At 33.2% G+C, this 14,712-nt stretch overlaps 1 protein-coding gene and 1 non-coding gene across 2 annotated transcripts; both read right to left on the bottom strand.

Moving 5' to 3' along the window:
• Positions 1–6,180: 6,180 nt before the first annotated feature.
• On the bottom strand, positions 6,181–6,287 carry LOC112510683. The gene has a single exon (XR_003069044.1). It is a non-coding gene; the product is annotated as a small nucleolar RNA R71 (small nucleolar RNA).
• Positions 6,288–8,904: 2,617 nt separating this feature from the next.
• LOC112509010 lies at positions 8,905–10,151 on the bottom strand. Its single transcript, XM_025113878.1, has 3 exons — positions 9,762–10,151; positions 9,563–9,677; positions 8,905–9,371 (listed from the first exon to the last, which is right to left on the bottom strand). The coding sequence occupies exons 1-3, from the start codon at positions 10,149–10,151 to the stop codon at positions 8,905–8,907; spliced, it is 972 nt and encodes a 323-aa protein (XP_024969646.1).
• Positions 10,152–14,712: the final 4,561 nt, after the last annotated feature.

Here is a 14,712-nt window from a genome sequence, read left to right as displayed (position 1 = left end):
TATATATATATATATATATATATATATATATATATATATATATATAGGGTTAGGTTCAAATGTTAATCAAAGTTTTTGTGTTAACTTTGTTAACTGATTTTGGCAATTGAATCTTTCAATAAACGTTTGTGATTAATCATGATAAAAATTTATTTTTTTTAAATTTAAAATTTCATAAAAATAAGTGAACAAAGTTGAATAGGATATTTAGATAAATTTCTTTTTTATGTAACTCACATATCATTAATTTGAAGTTACAAAATAAAAATATCTCATGATTTTTGTTAATTTATTTTTATTAATATAAGAACCATATGAACACAATTATATATATATATGAACCATTGTGTCAAATACGAAAAAAAAATTGACATATATATGAACTTGGACTGCATATCATTTATGAACCCAATATGAACATCGGGTGCAATCACTTACACACGTTGACATATATGAACACCAGGTGCAAGAACGGTGCTTATATAAAGATTTGGGAGCAAATTTTTAACCAAAAACTCGGTAAGTTGACATGAACATATATGAACAAAAGGTGAGATCACTAACAGAAACCGATATTCATATGATGGGGTTATTAACATGAACGTATACAACTGTGAACATGATGAAGCCACATAGGAAGAGAATATCGTAGAAAATATATGAACACATAACCCCCATCATATGAACATCAGGTCAATCACTTACACAAATTGACATATATGAACACCAGGTGGAAGCACTTACACAACTATAAAGATTTGGGATCAAACTTAAAAAATGACACTTGTGTTCATATGACACAAAATTTCGTTCATGAAGTGTTATATATACTCAAATGAGAGTAGTAACATGAATATAATGGTTCATGATTCATAAAAGTCGTTTATATGACAATAAGAAAATGAGTCATGCATGGAATTCTATTTGAACATGTGAATTAGGTACGTATTAATCCATTACCAAGACATTCACTTTGGTTATTTTCTTCACTTCCCGAACTCGAACTCCGATTGTTACCATAAACCATTTTAATCTTCTCAATGTTGTCGAACTTTTTTCCAATGCGTTTATCCATAATAGCTTGAACGATACCAAAGATTTTACTACCGTCTTTCCTCCACGAATCACAAACTCTTAAAACAATAAAAATGGAAGATCAATTTTTAAAAAATATATCAATATTAAAAATGCACATTTTTAGTGATTTTATGATTTTGTAACTCCCAATTAATGATATGGGAGTTACATAAAAAATGAAATTATTCAACTACCCTTGGCATTAAATTGTAAGCTAGATAAAAACCTACATGGATTGTGATTGGTTGAAATGGTTTGTAAAGTTAACACAAAAACTTTGGTTAACATTTGATATTACCTCTATATATTGTGTTAACTTTGTTAACCAATCTTATCCACTGATCTTTGAAATTTGTGGCTAAGATCATTCATGACATAAAGTGTAATTAATTGCATACATAGACAAGGTAACATAAGTGAACAATATTTACAACGGGTATTTTGGGAAAAGATTTTAGTTGTCCATTAATGACAATGATATGTTTTGTAACCGCCCATTAATGACAATGAGATATTTGTAACTGCCCAATAATAACAATGTAACTATCCGGGAATTAATGTCGTTATCGAATCAAAACCAACAACAAGATCCCCGACACCAGATTCTTCTACAGTTTTTTTTTGTTAATGGTTCATATGTGAACAAGTATTTGATATTTATGGGAATTGTTCATGTGTGAACAGGGGTGTATATGAAAAGAAGTCGTAAACGACACAAGTGTGCATATATGTCAATCTGTGTTTGTATTTGACACAAGGGTTCATATATGTCAATTTGTGTTCGTAATTGACACAAGGGTTCATATATGTCGAGTTGTGTTAATATGGTTGTACGAATGTTCATATATGTGAATTTGTGTTCATATGGTCAAACATTTTCATCATCTTTCGTATGTTCATTTGTGTCAATATGTGTTCATATATACCAACTGTACATATATGTCAATCTGTGTTCGTAATTGATACAATGGTTCATATATGTCAATTTGTGTTTGTAATTGACACAAGGGTTCACATATGTCGAGTTGTGTATGGTTGTACGAATGTTCATATATGTGAATTTGTGTTCATATGGTCACACATGTTCATCATTTTTCGTATGTTCATTTGGGTCAATATGTGTTCATATTTATACCAACTGTACATATAGGTCAATCTGTTTTCGTAATTGACACAGGTGTTCATATATGTCAATTTGTGTTCGCAATTTACACAATGGTTTATATATGTCAAGTTGTATTTATATGGTTGTACGAATGTTCTCATATGTGAATTTGTGTTCATATGGTCACACATGTTTATCATGTTTCGTATATGTCAATTTGAACGATACCAAAAACTTTACTACCGGATCTCCTCCACCAATCACAAATTCATAAACATTGGAGATAAAAAAATCAATATTAAAAAAATAACAAGATTAATAATAAGTTAACACAAATCATGAGATTTTATAATTTTGTAACTCCCAGTTAATAACATAGGAGTTACATAAAAAAAAAGAAAATTATGTATGTACCATTGTCATTAAACTCTAAGATGGATATGAATCTAATACTAAGATGTATTGTGATTGGTTGAAAATGGTTAACAAAGTTAACACAATACTTTGGGTTAACATTTGAACCAAGATCTCTCTCTCTCTCTCTCTCTATATATATATATATATATATATATATAGAGAGAGAGAGAGAGAGGGGGTATGATATTTTGTTAACCAATTCATTTGTGTTAACTATACAAATTCTCTAGACCAATATGAATCAATCTAGTACCATAGTTCATAGATTCGTATGTAATTAATGATTGAGGCCAAAATAGTAAGGTTATGTTTTGTATTACTTTAATATATTTAAATGGGAGTTACATTACTCCTTGAATTTAGACATTTTGAAATTATCAATGTGTTGTAAGCTATATTGTTTGTGATTGTTTATAAACAAATGCGTTTTGAGAAATAATCAATAGCATTTCAACAGTCAACATTCTTAATCGAACGACTTCGTTGTGTCTATTGTATTGTATAATATAGATGATCAATATGAACATAGTAGCAGTCAACATGAATGAACGTGCACTCAATGTTTAATAATGAACACTATTTACATTGACAACTTGTTCATTGGTAGACACTGTTCACTAGTCACACATACATACACATTCAAGTATGTATTTACTAATGAACATTTTCATATATATATATATATATATATATATATTTATTTATTTATTTATTGCTGAACAATGTTCATAAGCTACTCAAATATAACAATTGTTCTTTAATTCACACCATTCATAAGTTAAACATTACATATTAATATATGAATGAATAATTTAGAGCTTGATGTCAGTTTCAAAATGATGGAGTAATTACCGGAAAAGTAATTAAGGTTAAAAGAAATCTCCTTACTTTTTTCTAAAATTACCCTTTATTCATGATTGTTCACCTATGTTTATTAAACATCATTCTTTAATTTGTTACAAAAATGTCATGATGAATTTTATCCATAGATTACAAAGATTAAAGACTAGGATTGGTTCACAAAGTTAACACCATATACTGGGTTAACAAATGAACTCACTCCTATATATATATATACATACATACATGCATCCATGCATGAATGCATGCATTCGTACGTATGTACGTACGTATGTATGTATGTATGTATGTATGTATGTATGTATGTATGTATGTATGTATGTATGTATGTATGTATGCATGCATGTATGTACGCATGCATGTATGTAGTACATACATACATACATACATACATACATACATACATACATACATACGTACGTACGTACATACGTACATACATACATACATACATACATACATACATACATACATACATACATACATACATACATACATATTGATACGCACTAATTATTTAGTACTTAAACACTCTTTTTTTTCTCTTTTAGATAGGACATTTTCTATTTATATCATAACTTTGATTCACTTTATTCCCTTATTTTCCACTTCTTTATTATGGAGCTAGAATAAATGATTTACCTATCTTTAATATATAGTGGGCTAATATGAACATGTTCTGGACAGATTAAAGTTGTTTGATGTCGCGGGATTGCTGCAGCATGACCTGACTGTGAAGAAAGAGAAGAGAGAGAGAGAACATGGAGCTTATTGACATGACAAGAGCTGACTTTTTGAATGACATGTGTGTATTACCAGCTGTATTATTTTAATTAGCTGAAAAATTGTTGGCTAAGTTTGATACAATTAGACTCTAACTATTTGCTTTAGTTGTACTTTTAGCTACTTTAACTTCTAGATTAGCGTTAAATGTCTATTTTGCCCTTACCTCTATTTTAGTATAAATAGAGGGGTTGGGGTTAGTGTTTTGATCATTCTTTTATCCCTCAATCCTTTCATTCCTTTCCTAATCGATCATCTCACTACTTTTAGTAATTTCTCTCTCTAGAAATAGAAGTAAACTTTTGGTGATTTCTCTTTCAAGCTTTCCTTTGATTGTTGTTTATTTCTCGCTCTTTAAATTCTGTCATTTATTTATTGCACTTTCTTGCAATTTATTTTACGTCATTTATTTATTACGCTTTCCGCTCTTTACATTCCATAATCTATATTCCATCATTTACTTTCCTTTATTTATTTTATGTCTTTACTTATTGCAATTTATATTTCTTACAATTTTCTTTCCATTATGAGTAGCTAAATTTCTTAGCTGGAGTGTAAGACGGAAATGGTGAGTTTTTAAATCAAATAAGGTAGACCCTATTATGTAATAACAATGTTTCATTGTTTCATTTCAAGTTTTATAAAATCAATGACACTTTTTGACGAGTTGATAACTGAAAAGCGTTAAAGTGTCATGGACTCTAAGCTGAGCCATTGATTACACGTCAATTTGGATGATATGGGAAGTAGACTTGAGAAAGTTTCTAACAAAGAAATTTGTTAGCCGTATCTTCTAAATTGTTAATTCTCGACAGCTTGATCACTTTGAAGTGTTAAAGTGGAATGGACTCAGATATGAGTCATTCAGAACACGTCAACTTGAATGATATGGGAATCCACTCGAGAGAGTGATTTTTAACAAAGAGATTTGTTTATCCGTATATTTGAGGACATCATTTGTCACTTTCATTGGTCCGCATACCTCATAGAGATATGGGTTGAAAGATATAATATCAATGCAACGGTGAAGTCCGAGAGGAAAACGTTTAAAATAAATGGTGAAAATAGTTGTTACTAATTGCATGTGGTAGCAATTTGTCAGCATAGTCTTATGTTGTAGCATTTTGACACCATTGATCTACTGGAAATAGTATTTACATCTCACCATAAGTCTTACACCCTGGATTTCTTTTATTCTTTGTTATTTCTTGTTAATCTAGTAGTGTTAACTCTATTCAAGTCAAAGTCTTTCAAATTCGATCCAGATATTGAGAGAATGTTACGCCAAAGAAGAAGGGCTCAAAGTGTATTTTCTGCTCTACTCCCTCCTAATGTGGCGATACCTCCCCTTATTGGCGAAGAAATACCAACTCAAAATCCACCATCCTTTGATCAAATACCACAATTTCAGACTTTTCTGCCAAAATGCACCAGTTTTTCAAAACCCATCAGGATATCCTTTTCAACAAGGGCCACCAAATCATGAAAATGCACATAATGACATGAAATTTAAAAATAATAACCATCCAAAGCTCAAACTCCAATTATAATTAATCTTGCAAATTCTAAAAATGGAAAAATCATGGACTAATTATTCCTGATTTTGAGCAATTGAACTTAGGGATAATTAGACCTTATATGACTGCCCTCCATTTTAAGATTAAACCGATCATGTTCCATATGTTGCGAACAAATGAACAATTTATAGTATTACCATCAAAAGATCCTCACTCACATCTAAAATCTTTCATGGAAATTACTGATGCCTTCTTGATCCCAGGAGTGTCTGACGATGTTATAAGACTTACTTTGTTTCCATTTTTTTAAGGGATCGGGCAAAGTCTTGGTTTAATTCACTACCACTAGGTCTTGTACCATCATGGGGAAATATGGTCGAAAAGTTTTTGCAAAAATATTTTCCACCCACCAGGAACGTTAAGTCTAGAAATGAAATATGTCTTCTTAAGCAAATGAACGATGAAGCTGTTCCTGATGCATGGGAGAGGTTTAAAGAGTTGTTAAGAAAATTCCCTCATCATGGCATTCCTTACTGTATTCAACTTGGGACATTCTACAATGGGTTAAGTCCCATGGTGAAACAGATGCTCGATGCGACTGCAGGAGGGGACTTTACAGCTAGTACCTACAATGGGTTAAATCTGCTTGATGTGAGACAGATTTATGCAAACAATGGACATTGGGCAGGTCCATGTGCCCAACCGCAAAAGAAGATAGTTGGAATTCATGATGTAGATGCATACATTGTATTAACCACACAATTCACTTCCATAGCCAACATGCATAAAAACCTAACTTCTGGCCAAGGATGCAGCCAACTGTTACTACACCTATTCCAACAGTCCTCTCAGTGCACTGTGTTTATTGTGGAGGGGAACATTCTTATGAACTTTGTCATCATAATTCTGAATCTGTCAATTATGTTCATAATAGATCAAATCCCTATTCTAACACATACAATGCCTGTTCGAGATAGCACCCAAATTTTTCTTGGAACAGTCCAAGTTTGAATCCACCCGTTCATAAGCAACAAATAACCTCTAACTTTCAACCTCAACAGCATGCAAAAAGCTCTAACTCTTAAAATCATCATCATCAAAATTTTCAAGCTGCTCAACCATCTGTTCAAAACAAACCACAAGCTGAATCAACATCTTCTTTGGAAGCTATGATAAAAGGCATGGTGACTCAAAATCAATCTCTTTTTAATCAGCAAAGTGCCGCTATAAGAAATCTAGAAAATCAAGTCAGTGAACTTGTGCTCAATCAGACCAATAAAGCCCTTGGTACTTTGCCTACTAACACAAAAGTCTCTAGAGATTTAGGAAAAGAACATGTGAAGGTAGCGACCCTTAAAAGTGGGAAGGAATATAGAGACCATACCAAAAGAAGGTGAACAGGTTGTGTCTAAACCTGAGAATACACCAGTGGTCTCGGTTACTGAAAATCCACCAAAACCATTAGAGAACCAATCTTCGGAGGTCCCTACCTCTATTCCCCCCTAAGTTGGACTATCCTCTGTTATTTTTGGAAGAGGTTTCTAGGAAAAAGTCAATTGAAGATGAGGTTATAGAAGATCCTAAGACCAAAGCTGTGACCCTATCTGAACCTTAAGAAAGTAAGACCAAGGCTCAAGGCATTCGGGACCCATCTTGCTCAACACAGTCCAATAAAATTGTCATAAAACCAGTTCCCCCTTATGTGCCTTTTCCCCAAAATTTAAGGAATCACAAGGAAGAACTACAATTTAAGAAATTTTTGGAAGTGTTTAAAACATTGCATATCAACATACCTCTTGTAGAAGCATTTGAGCAAATGCCCAGTTATGCCAAGTTCCTCAAAGACATCTTAAGTAAGAAGAAAAAGTTGATCGTATATGAAACTGTAGCTCTTACTAAAGGATGTAGTGCGCTTCTGACTAACAGGATACCTCCTAAGCTTAAAGACCCGAGAAGTTTCACTATTCCCTGTTCTATAGGTGGAAAGAAGATTGGAAAAACTTTATGTGATTTAGGTGCTAGTATTAACCTGTTGCCCTTGTCTGTTTTCAATACCTTAGGCATATGAGAGGCTAGAGCCACCACTATCACACTGCAATTAGCCAACAAAACCATTGCCTATCTAAAAGGTAAGATTGAAAATGTCTTATTTCAAGTTAACAAGCTCATATTTCCACCTGATTTCATCATTCTAGATTTTGAGGCAGATAAAGATATTCCTATCATTTTAGGAAAACCATTCTTAGAAACCAGTAGAACTTTGATTGATATCCAAAAAGGAGAACTAACTATGAGGCTTCAATACCAGAATGTCACATTCAATGTATTTAACTCCTTAAAGTACCCTGATTACTTGAAAGAGTGCTCAGGCATAACTGAGATAGAGGCAATATGTCATGAGAAAGGAATTAGAAAGACTTGTAAATTAGAGGAGGAGGATAATGCTGAAATAGATGAAGAGATTGTTGAGGAGTTAGATTTGAGAGGGGATGAGAGTATTCCATTTGATGTTATAGCTTTTGAGTTGTTGGAAAACAGTGAGCAAAATAATTTTACCCGTTCCATAATATCACCACTTGACCTGGAGTTGAAGCAACTCCCATCTCATTTGAAGTATGCATTTCTAGGAGAAGAAGGCAATTGCTTGTCATCATATCATCTACCCTAGACTTACATCAAGAAAAGAAGCTTGTAGATATGTTAAAGTTGCAAACAAAAGCCATAGGATGGACCATTGTTGACCTTAAAGGGATTAGTCCTTCTATTTGTCAACATAAGATCATTCTAGATGACAAGAACTTTAAGGGGCTGTTTACCAAATTTTCTATTAAGTCCTGTATGGATAAATTTGTCTGTCTGGATAAATTTGGCTGTCTGGATAAATTTATATTGTTGTTTACTTTTCTATCTGAATCAACAGTCTGAATAACAGAAATGACCAATTTACCCCTGAGGATTAACTATGGGCAGTTTAGTAAACTGTTATTCATTTTTTAAGGCAAATGATATTTCTGAAAAATAAATTATTTAAATATCAAAACATAAATTTATAAATTCATTTATATCATCCAAAATTAAAACATAAATTCATAAAATACTTAAAAATCCAAGTTCAAATACAAGTTCAAACACAAAAATGCAAGTTCAAACATTTTTGACCAAACTATTTGCAATTCCATCTCTCAAAGTAGCCATATATTGAGTGCTATTAGCACCCCATTCGGGAATGTCCAGTTCTTCTTCTCCATTTTCTTCGACTTCTTCTTCTTCTTCGTTGTTAAATATACTATCCTCATTGCACTCCATAAACAACTGGTCTTGAATATTATATTTTCTGATGAAATTATGTATCGTAATACAAGCAATTACCACATTTCTTTGTGTTGTAAATGGAAAGGGAGCCATCTGCTTTAAGATCGGAAACCTCGCTTTCAAGACACCGTAAGCACGTTCAATAACATTTCTGAGTTGGGCATGTGCATGATTAAACCTTTCTTCTTTAGTCAAAGCACGTCGACGTCGAAAATCTGCCAACCAATACCTTGTGTTACGATATGGAGGCAAAAATCCACGAGCATTGGCGTACGCAACATCACAAAGATAATATTTATCTGAAAAACCACTCACATCAATCGTATAATATACAAATAAAAAAACAAATTACAAATTGAGAATGGTTTATACCTTGTGGTGGAAAGGGAAAACCGGATCTTGGGTTAAAAGCAACTTCCCTAAGTATTCTAGAATCATGCTATATCTTCTCATCCAGCCCAAACAAAAGTGAATATCATGTTGAAATCACAAATTCCTAGAACATTTTGATAGCATCGACCGCCTCCTCTTCCCCTGTAAGCAGTTTGATGACTAGCTGGCACAATTGCATGTATAAGGGTACCGTTTAGAGCACCTATTGCACCCTTCATTAACAGAAAAAAGATTAAATACAATATATGTGTGTGTGTGTTTATATAAAACTTTAAAATGTCAATAATAAGTCTTACCGGAAATATTTCTCTCAAACGTCTTTGATGACTAGACGTATTTAAAGTTGTATCAGAAGTTGTTGGCACCACTATTTCTCTTGTGAATTCCATCATACCCAGTAAAACTTCATGGAAACAAACATGAACAGTTCTTGTGGAGCGTTGAAATCTACGTTTAATCACTCTGTAACGCTCGTTATGGCCAATCATCGTCAAAAATATTGCCATTTTCTCTTCTACACTAACATGTCTACTGTCTTTCATCCAATTTCCTTGTCTAAAATGATTGCATAACAGTATATACGCTTCACGTGAGAGGCGCATCAACTCTTGACATTGTGTACTAGGTCCAGTTAATAGCTCTTGGGTGTACGCATATCCGCTCAATGCTGAAGTATTATCAGGCATTCTTTCTATTCTTTTCGAAGCATTTCTTCGCCGTTTTACACACACACACACAAACACACACACATATATATATATATATATATATATATATATATTAGGACTACGATCATCATTTCTTCCTCAAAAGTCAACATATCTATTCAAATAAAAAGGCATTATAAATCCAAACARAACATTATAAATCTAAAAAGAAATGCATAAAATAAYCATGCTTATCATAAATCCAAAACCAACATTTATCATAAATCAATAGCCACATACATATCATAAATCCAAAAAACATCATATGTCCAACAAAAACGTGGCACCAAATTGTCATCCAAAAAAACTCACAAGTTAGCACACAAAAGTTCTAAAAATGTTATACTTCACAAAAGTTCTAAAAATGTGGCACCAATCTTTACTGATATCCTTGCTTTGCCCCAACTGTTCTCACCCATTCTCTTGCAATTTTAGACGGTATTGTCATCCAAGCTTCTCTGTTACGGTTGTCCGTAAGAAGTGAAAAGGCAATACGGTACAACAGATCATCTTTTGCCCAACCAAGCTCGTTCAATTTTTTTAGGCATGACTCATAACTAAAAAGTCCAGGGTTCCTATATTTCTATGTCATAGTATCTAAAAACTTTATAAGCTTTTCATCAAGCTCCGAAGTCGTTGCCATAGTCTTTTTACGCTTTTGTTTCTCAACCGGAGCACGGGATGAAACGGGTGTTGAAGACACAGGAGCTTGATCACTTGAGACATTGATCTCTTCCTCAATGACAACAAAAGGCTTGGTAGTTGGCAAAGGGTCTTTTGACGACGGTCCATGGCCTCCAATACCCGTGGACATACCACCCTTAAATAGTCGCGCACACAGGTCGGGATATGGAAAACTTGTAGTCCTCAATGATTAAAAATACCTATTGGTCTGTGTTAAAGAAACATATATAAATATACAAATAAAATAAAAAAATCAAAATAAAAGAAGATCTAAAGTTAGAAAACGACCTCTATCTCCAACTCCCATTCCTCGGGCGTCAAGTTAAACGTGTTTGTTGAAGGGTCATAAACATTGCCGGTTTTGTTTTTTAATTTCAACCAAGCACCATATTTTCCTTTCAAGTAGTCAAAATGGTTCCACATTTGCTTTTGATCGACCATAAAATTATGTGTGCTTTTCAAAGTATCAGCAACTTTCTTCCACGAAAGTGCCTTCAAGCTAGCACCCTCTTTTCCATTTATCCCAACCTCTAGAATACAACTTTCTAAAAAGGTTTTGACAATGTTGGGATCCTTCCAACTAATCCTAAACCTTTTTTGTTGTTGGGTTTCACCCGTTTGTTCCATACCTATAACGAACATTCGAGCTATGTATTAAACAATTGCTGAATCAACAGCAGCCGCAAACACAAAATGGAGCAGCTATGTATTTTCAGAACAAAAAATGATAACCCAAAAATGATAACCCAACAGCTATGGTAGCAACAAATATTAACAGGTAAGCAAATATTAACAGTCCCCATTGTGTAAAACAATATCCTACAAAAGCAAGGTGAAACCTAAAACATCAGCTATGTATTAACAGGTCTGGTGATTTTTTAAAATTTAACAGGTCTGGATGGTGATTTATAGTAGCAAAATATTAACAGCTATGTATTTACACAGTCCCCATTGTGTAAAACAATATCCTAAAACAACAGTCCCCATTGTGTAAGCAAATACCTTAAGGAAACAGAAACATTAACAGGTCTGGATGGTGATTTACAACAGCAAAATATTAGCAGCTATGTATTTACACAGTCCCCATTAACAGCAAAATATTAACAGCTATGTATTAACACAGCAAATACTTTAGGGAAACAGCAAACACTTTAGGGAAACAGCAAATACCTTAACGAAATACCTTAAGCCAACAGCTATGGTAAGTAAACAACAATTTACAGCAGTAAACAGTGATTTACAGCAACAAAACAATGATTTACAGCAGCAATATATTAAGCAAACAGCAAATACGTTAAGGAAACATAAAAAATTAACCCTAAAAATACCTTAATCGATTGAGAGCAACAACCGTCAACCAATGGAGAATAGACCAACAGTCCCTTAATCGATCGAGAGGATAGAGACGAGAGCAACAGTCCCTTAATTGATCGAGAGGATGGAGAAGAGAGCAACAGTCCCTTAATCGATTGAGAGGATGGAGAAGAGAGCAACAATAATCGATCGAGAGCAACAGTCTTGCGTTGAGAGAGGCGCGATAACAGGGTATTGGATCGATAGAGAAGAGATGTTGAGAGAGGCGTGACTATTGTGTAAGGGTAGGGCGTGTCTTTTACCTTGGCTTAACCTGGACAACGTAGGTTTCTCATCTGGGCGAATCAACCCAATGTAAACAGTCATCTTTGTCTGTCCGAATAAGCTGATTTATGCACTGAGCTCGTTAAGCCCTTAGTAAACAGGCCCTAAGTCTATAATGTGACAGCAGTCAAATTCGAAATCCCAGGTTAGCTTTTATTAAGGTTATATTAGTATTATTGAAGGTAATTTATAAGATTAGAAGTTAGTTAGGTTAGTTAAGTTGAAAATTTTTAAGAATTTCCGGCAGTTGTTTAGAAAGTCCAGTTCCGACCCGAAATTATCTGAAACATCGTATACAGTACCAAATGCTTTAAATTATACCCAATATATATAAAACACTAAGTTTTAGTGGTTTAAATATAAAACCTTTCTATTTAAATAAATTTAGTCATCGTGGGCTTTTAAAGTGAAAAAAATGTCAAAATTGAGAAATTGGGCTTTTGTGCATTATGGGTTTGGTTTTTATAAAAAAAAAATTATTTTGAGGTTTGGGTTGGGCCATATGGCCGGCCCCTCTCTCCCTCAATTCCCTCTCATTTTCCATTTATAATAACAACAATTATCATTAATCCTCATAACTCTCATTCAAATTCCCAAAACTCCCACACTTTTCTCTCCCTAAAAACTCAAGAGACACTTTGAGTTGTCTCTTTCCTTTCCACCTCATTCCAGCCGATTTCTCCTTCCATCATCAACATTTTGGCAAGTTCTTGAAGCTACAACAATTCTTTCATACAATATCAAGGTAATACCTTCATCCCTTTTACTTTTCTTGAAAGTTTTGGGGAGAAAAACCCATTTTTATGCATTCTTCATCTCCTATTTTATAAGTTTCGAAAATCTTGAGTTTCAAGGTGAGATTATACACCAAAAATATGTAAAAGTGTTTATTTGATGGTGGTAATCCATGACCCAAACGTTATAACTCAAATAGATAGGAAGAAATCATGATTTTATGTGGTTTATTTCATAAAAACTTCATATTTGGTGCTGACAGATTTTGTGTATGTGCACAAAATCGTCCATATCTTTTACATGGCTTGTTCAAATGTTATGAGGTTTCTTTTAAAAGTTTATTTACTGAGTTGGGGTTTCAATGCATTTGGTCTCACTCAAAATCATTGAGTTTTGACCCCCCCAAATGCTCAAAACGTTATATCTATGCATATGAGATTTTCCAGTAGGTAAACCCTACTTTGAATGGTCATAACTTTCTGGATAATCATCCAAAATTGTTTATTTTTCTTCTGGATGTTATTTTAATGAGATACCTTTCAAATGCCACCGATTTCACTCGATATGGTGGTGATTTGAGGTTTTATTTACTTAAAATACGATGAACATGCAATCTGTCCGATTCTGACAGATTTGTATATGTGTGTTCCATCGATCATATCTCTCTCATAACTCAATGAAAAAGGATGATTCTTCTTTTGAGAGTTAAATTTATGGATTGTATCCTACAAGAAAGTGGAATAACATAAAAGTATGGAGTTTTGATCTCCAAACACCTAAAACTCTATAGGTGTGTAAACTGTGARACCACCAGTAGGTAACTTCTAATTTGTATGCTAGTATMTTTTTCCTTGTTTGTCCTTAATGTATGATTATTCTTCTAAAACTTTATTTTATGAGTTAGGATTCATTTGAATCCAGTCTCACTCAAAAATACGATGTTTTGAGACATGAACCGATTTTTATAAGTTAGGTGTGCAATCTGTCAATTGATGGCAGATGTGTGCATGTGACTTTAAGGTGTCATATTTTCCTCTCAACTCATCCAAAATGAGTTATTATTAGTTTAAAAGTTTCTTATAAGTGTTAGGTTTCTAATCCAACTTGAATCTTTGCAGAACACCAAGTAGAACGCTTTTTATGAGTGTTTTACTAACATGGTGCAATCTGCCATTTCAGTTGTGATAAGTTGCATTGCATGAATTATTTGAAGCATCATCTCTTACCCAATCTTCATGAAATTTGGTCATGATGACTATAACTCAGTACTATAAACCATATAAAAAGCTGAGAATTTATCTCATTCTTGAAGTCTCTTTATTTTATCATCTTTTGTAACTTAAGTTTCTGTCCAGAATCTGAAATTCTGGATTTGGATAAATTTTGTAAGATTGATCTTCTATTGGATTATAGCATCATTTCCGGTATAAATTAACTCTTTAATGAGCATATGGACATTATGTATATTTGGACTATGGATAAT

The sequence above is a fragment of the Cynara cardunculus genome (assembly GCF_001531365.2).
Source record: "Cynara cardunculus var. scolymus isolate 2C chromosome LG 3, CcrdV1, whole genome shotgun sequence".
NCBI lineage: Eukaryota > Viridiplantae > Streptophyta > Magnoliopsida > Asterales > Asteraceae > Cynara > Cynara cardunculus.
Note: the sequence above shows the minus strand (reverse complement) of the source record. Positions and strands in the feature narration are given on the sequence as shown.

Coding starts and splice junctions, on each gene's coding strand:
- LOC112509010 (XM_025113878.1), bottom strand. CDS start 10,151: ATGCCTGATAATACTTCAGCATTGAGCGGATATGCGTACACCCAAGAG. Junction 9,678..9,761: donor GTTTGAGAGAAATATTTCCG/GTAAGACTTATT, acceptor CTGTTAATGAAG/GGTGCAATAGGTGCTCTAAA. Junction 9,372..9,562: donor TCAAAATGTTCTAGGAATTT/GTGATTTCAACA, acceptor GTGGTTTTTCAG/ATAAATATTATCTTTGTGAT.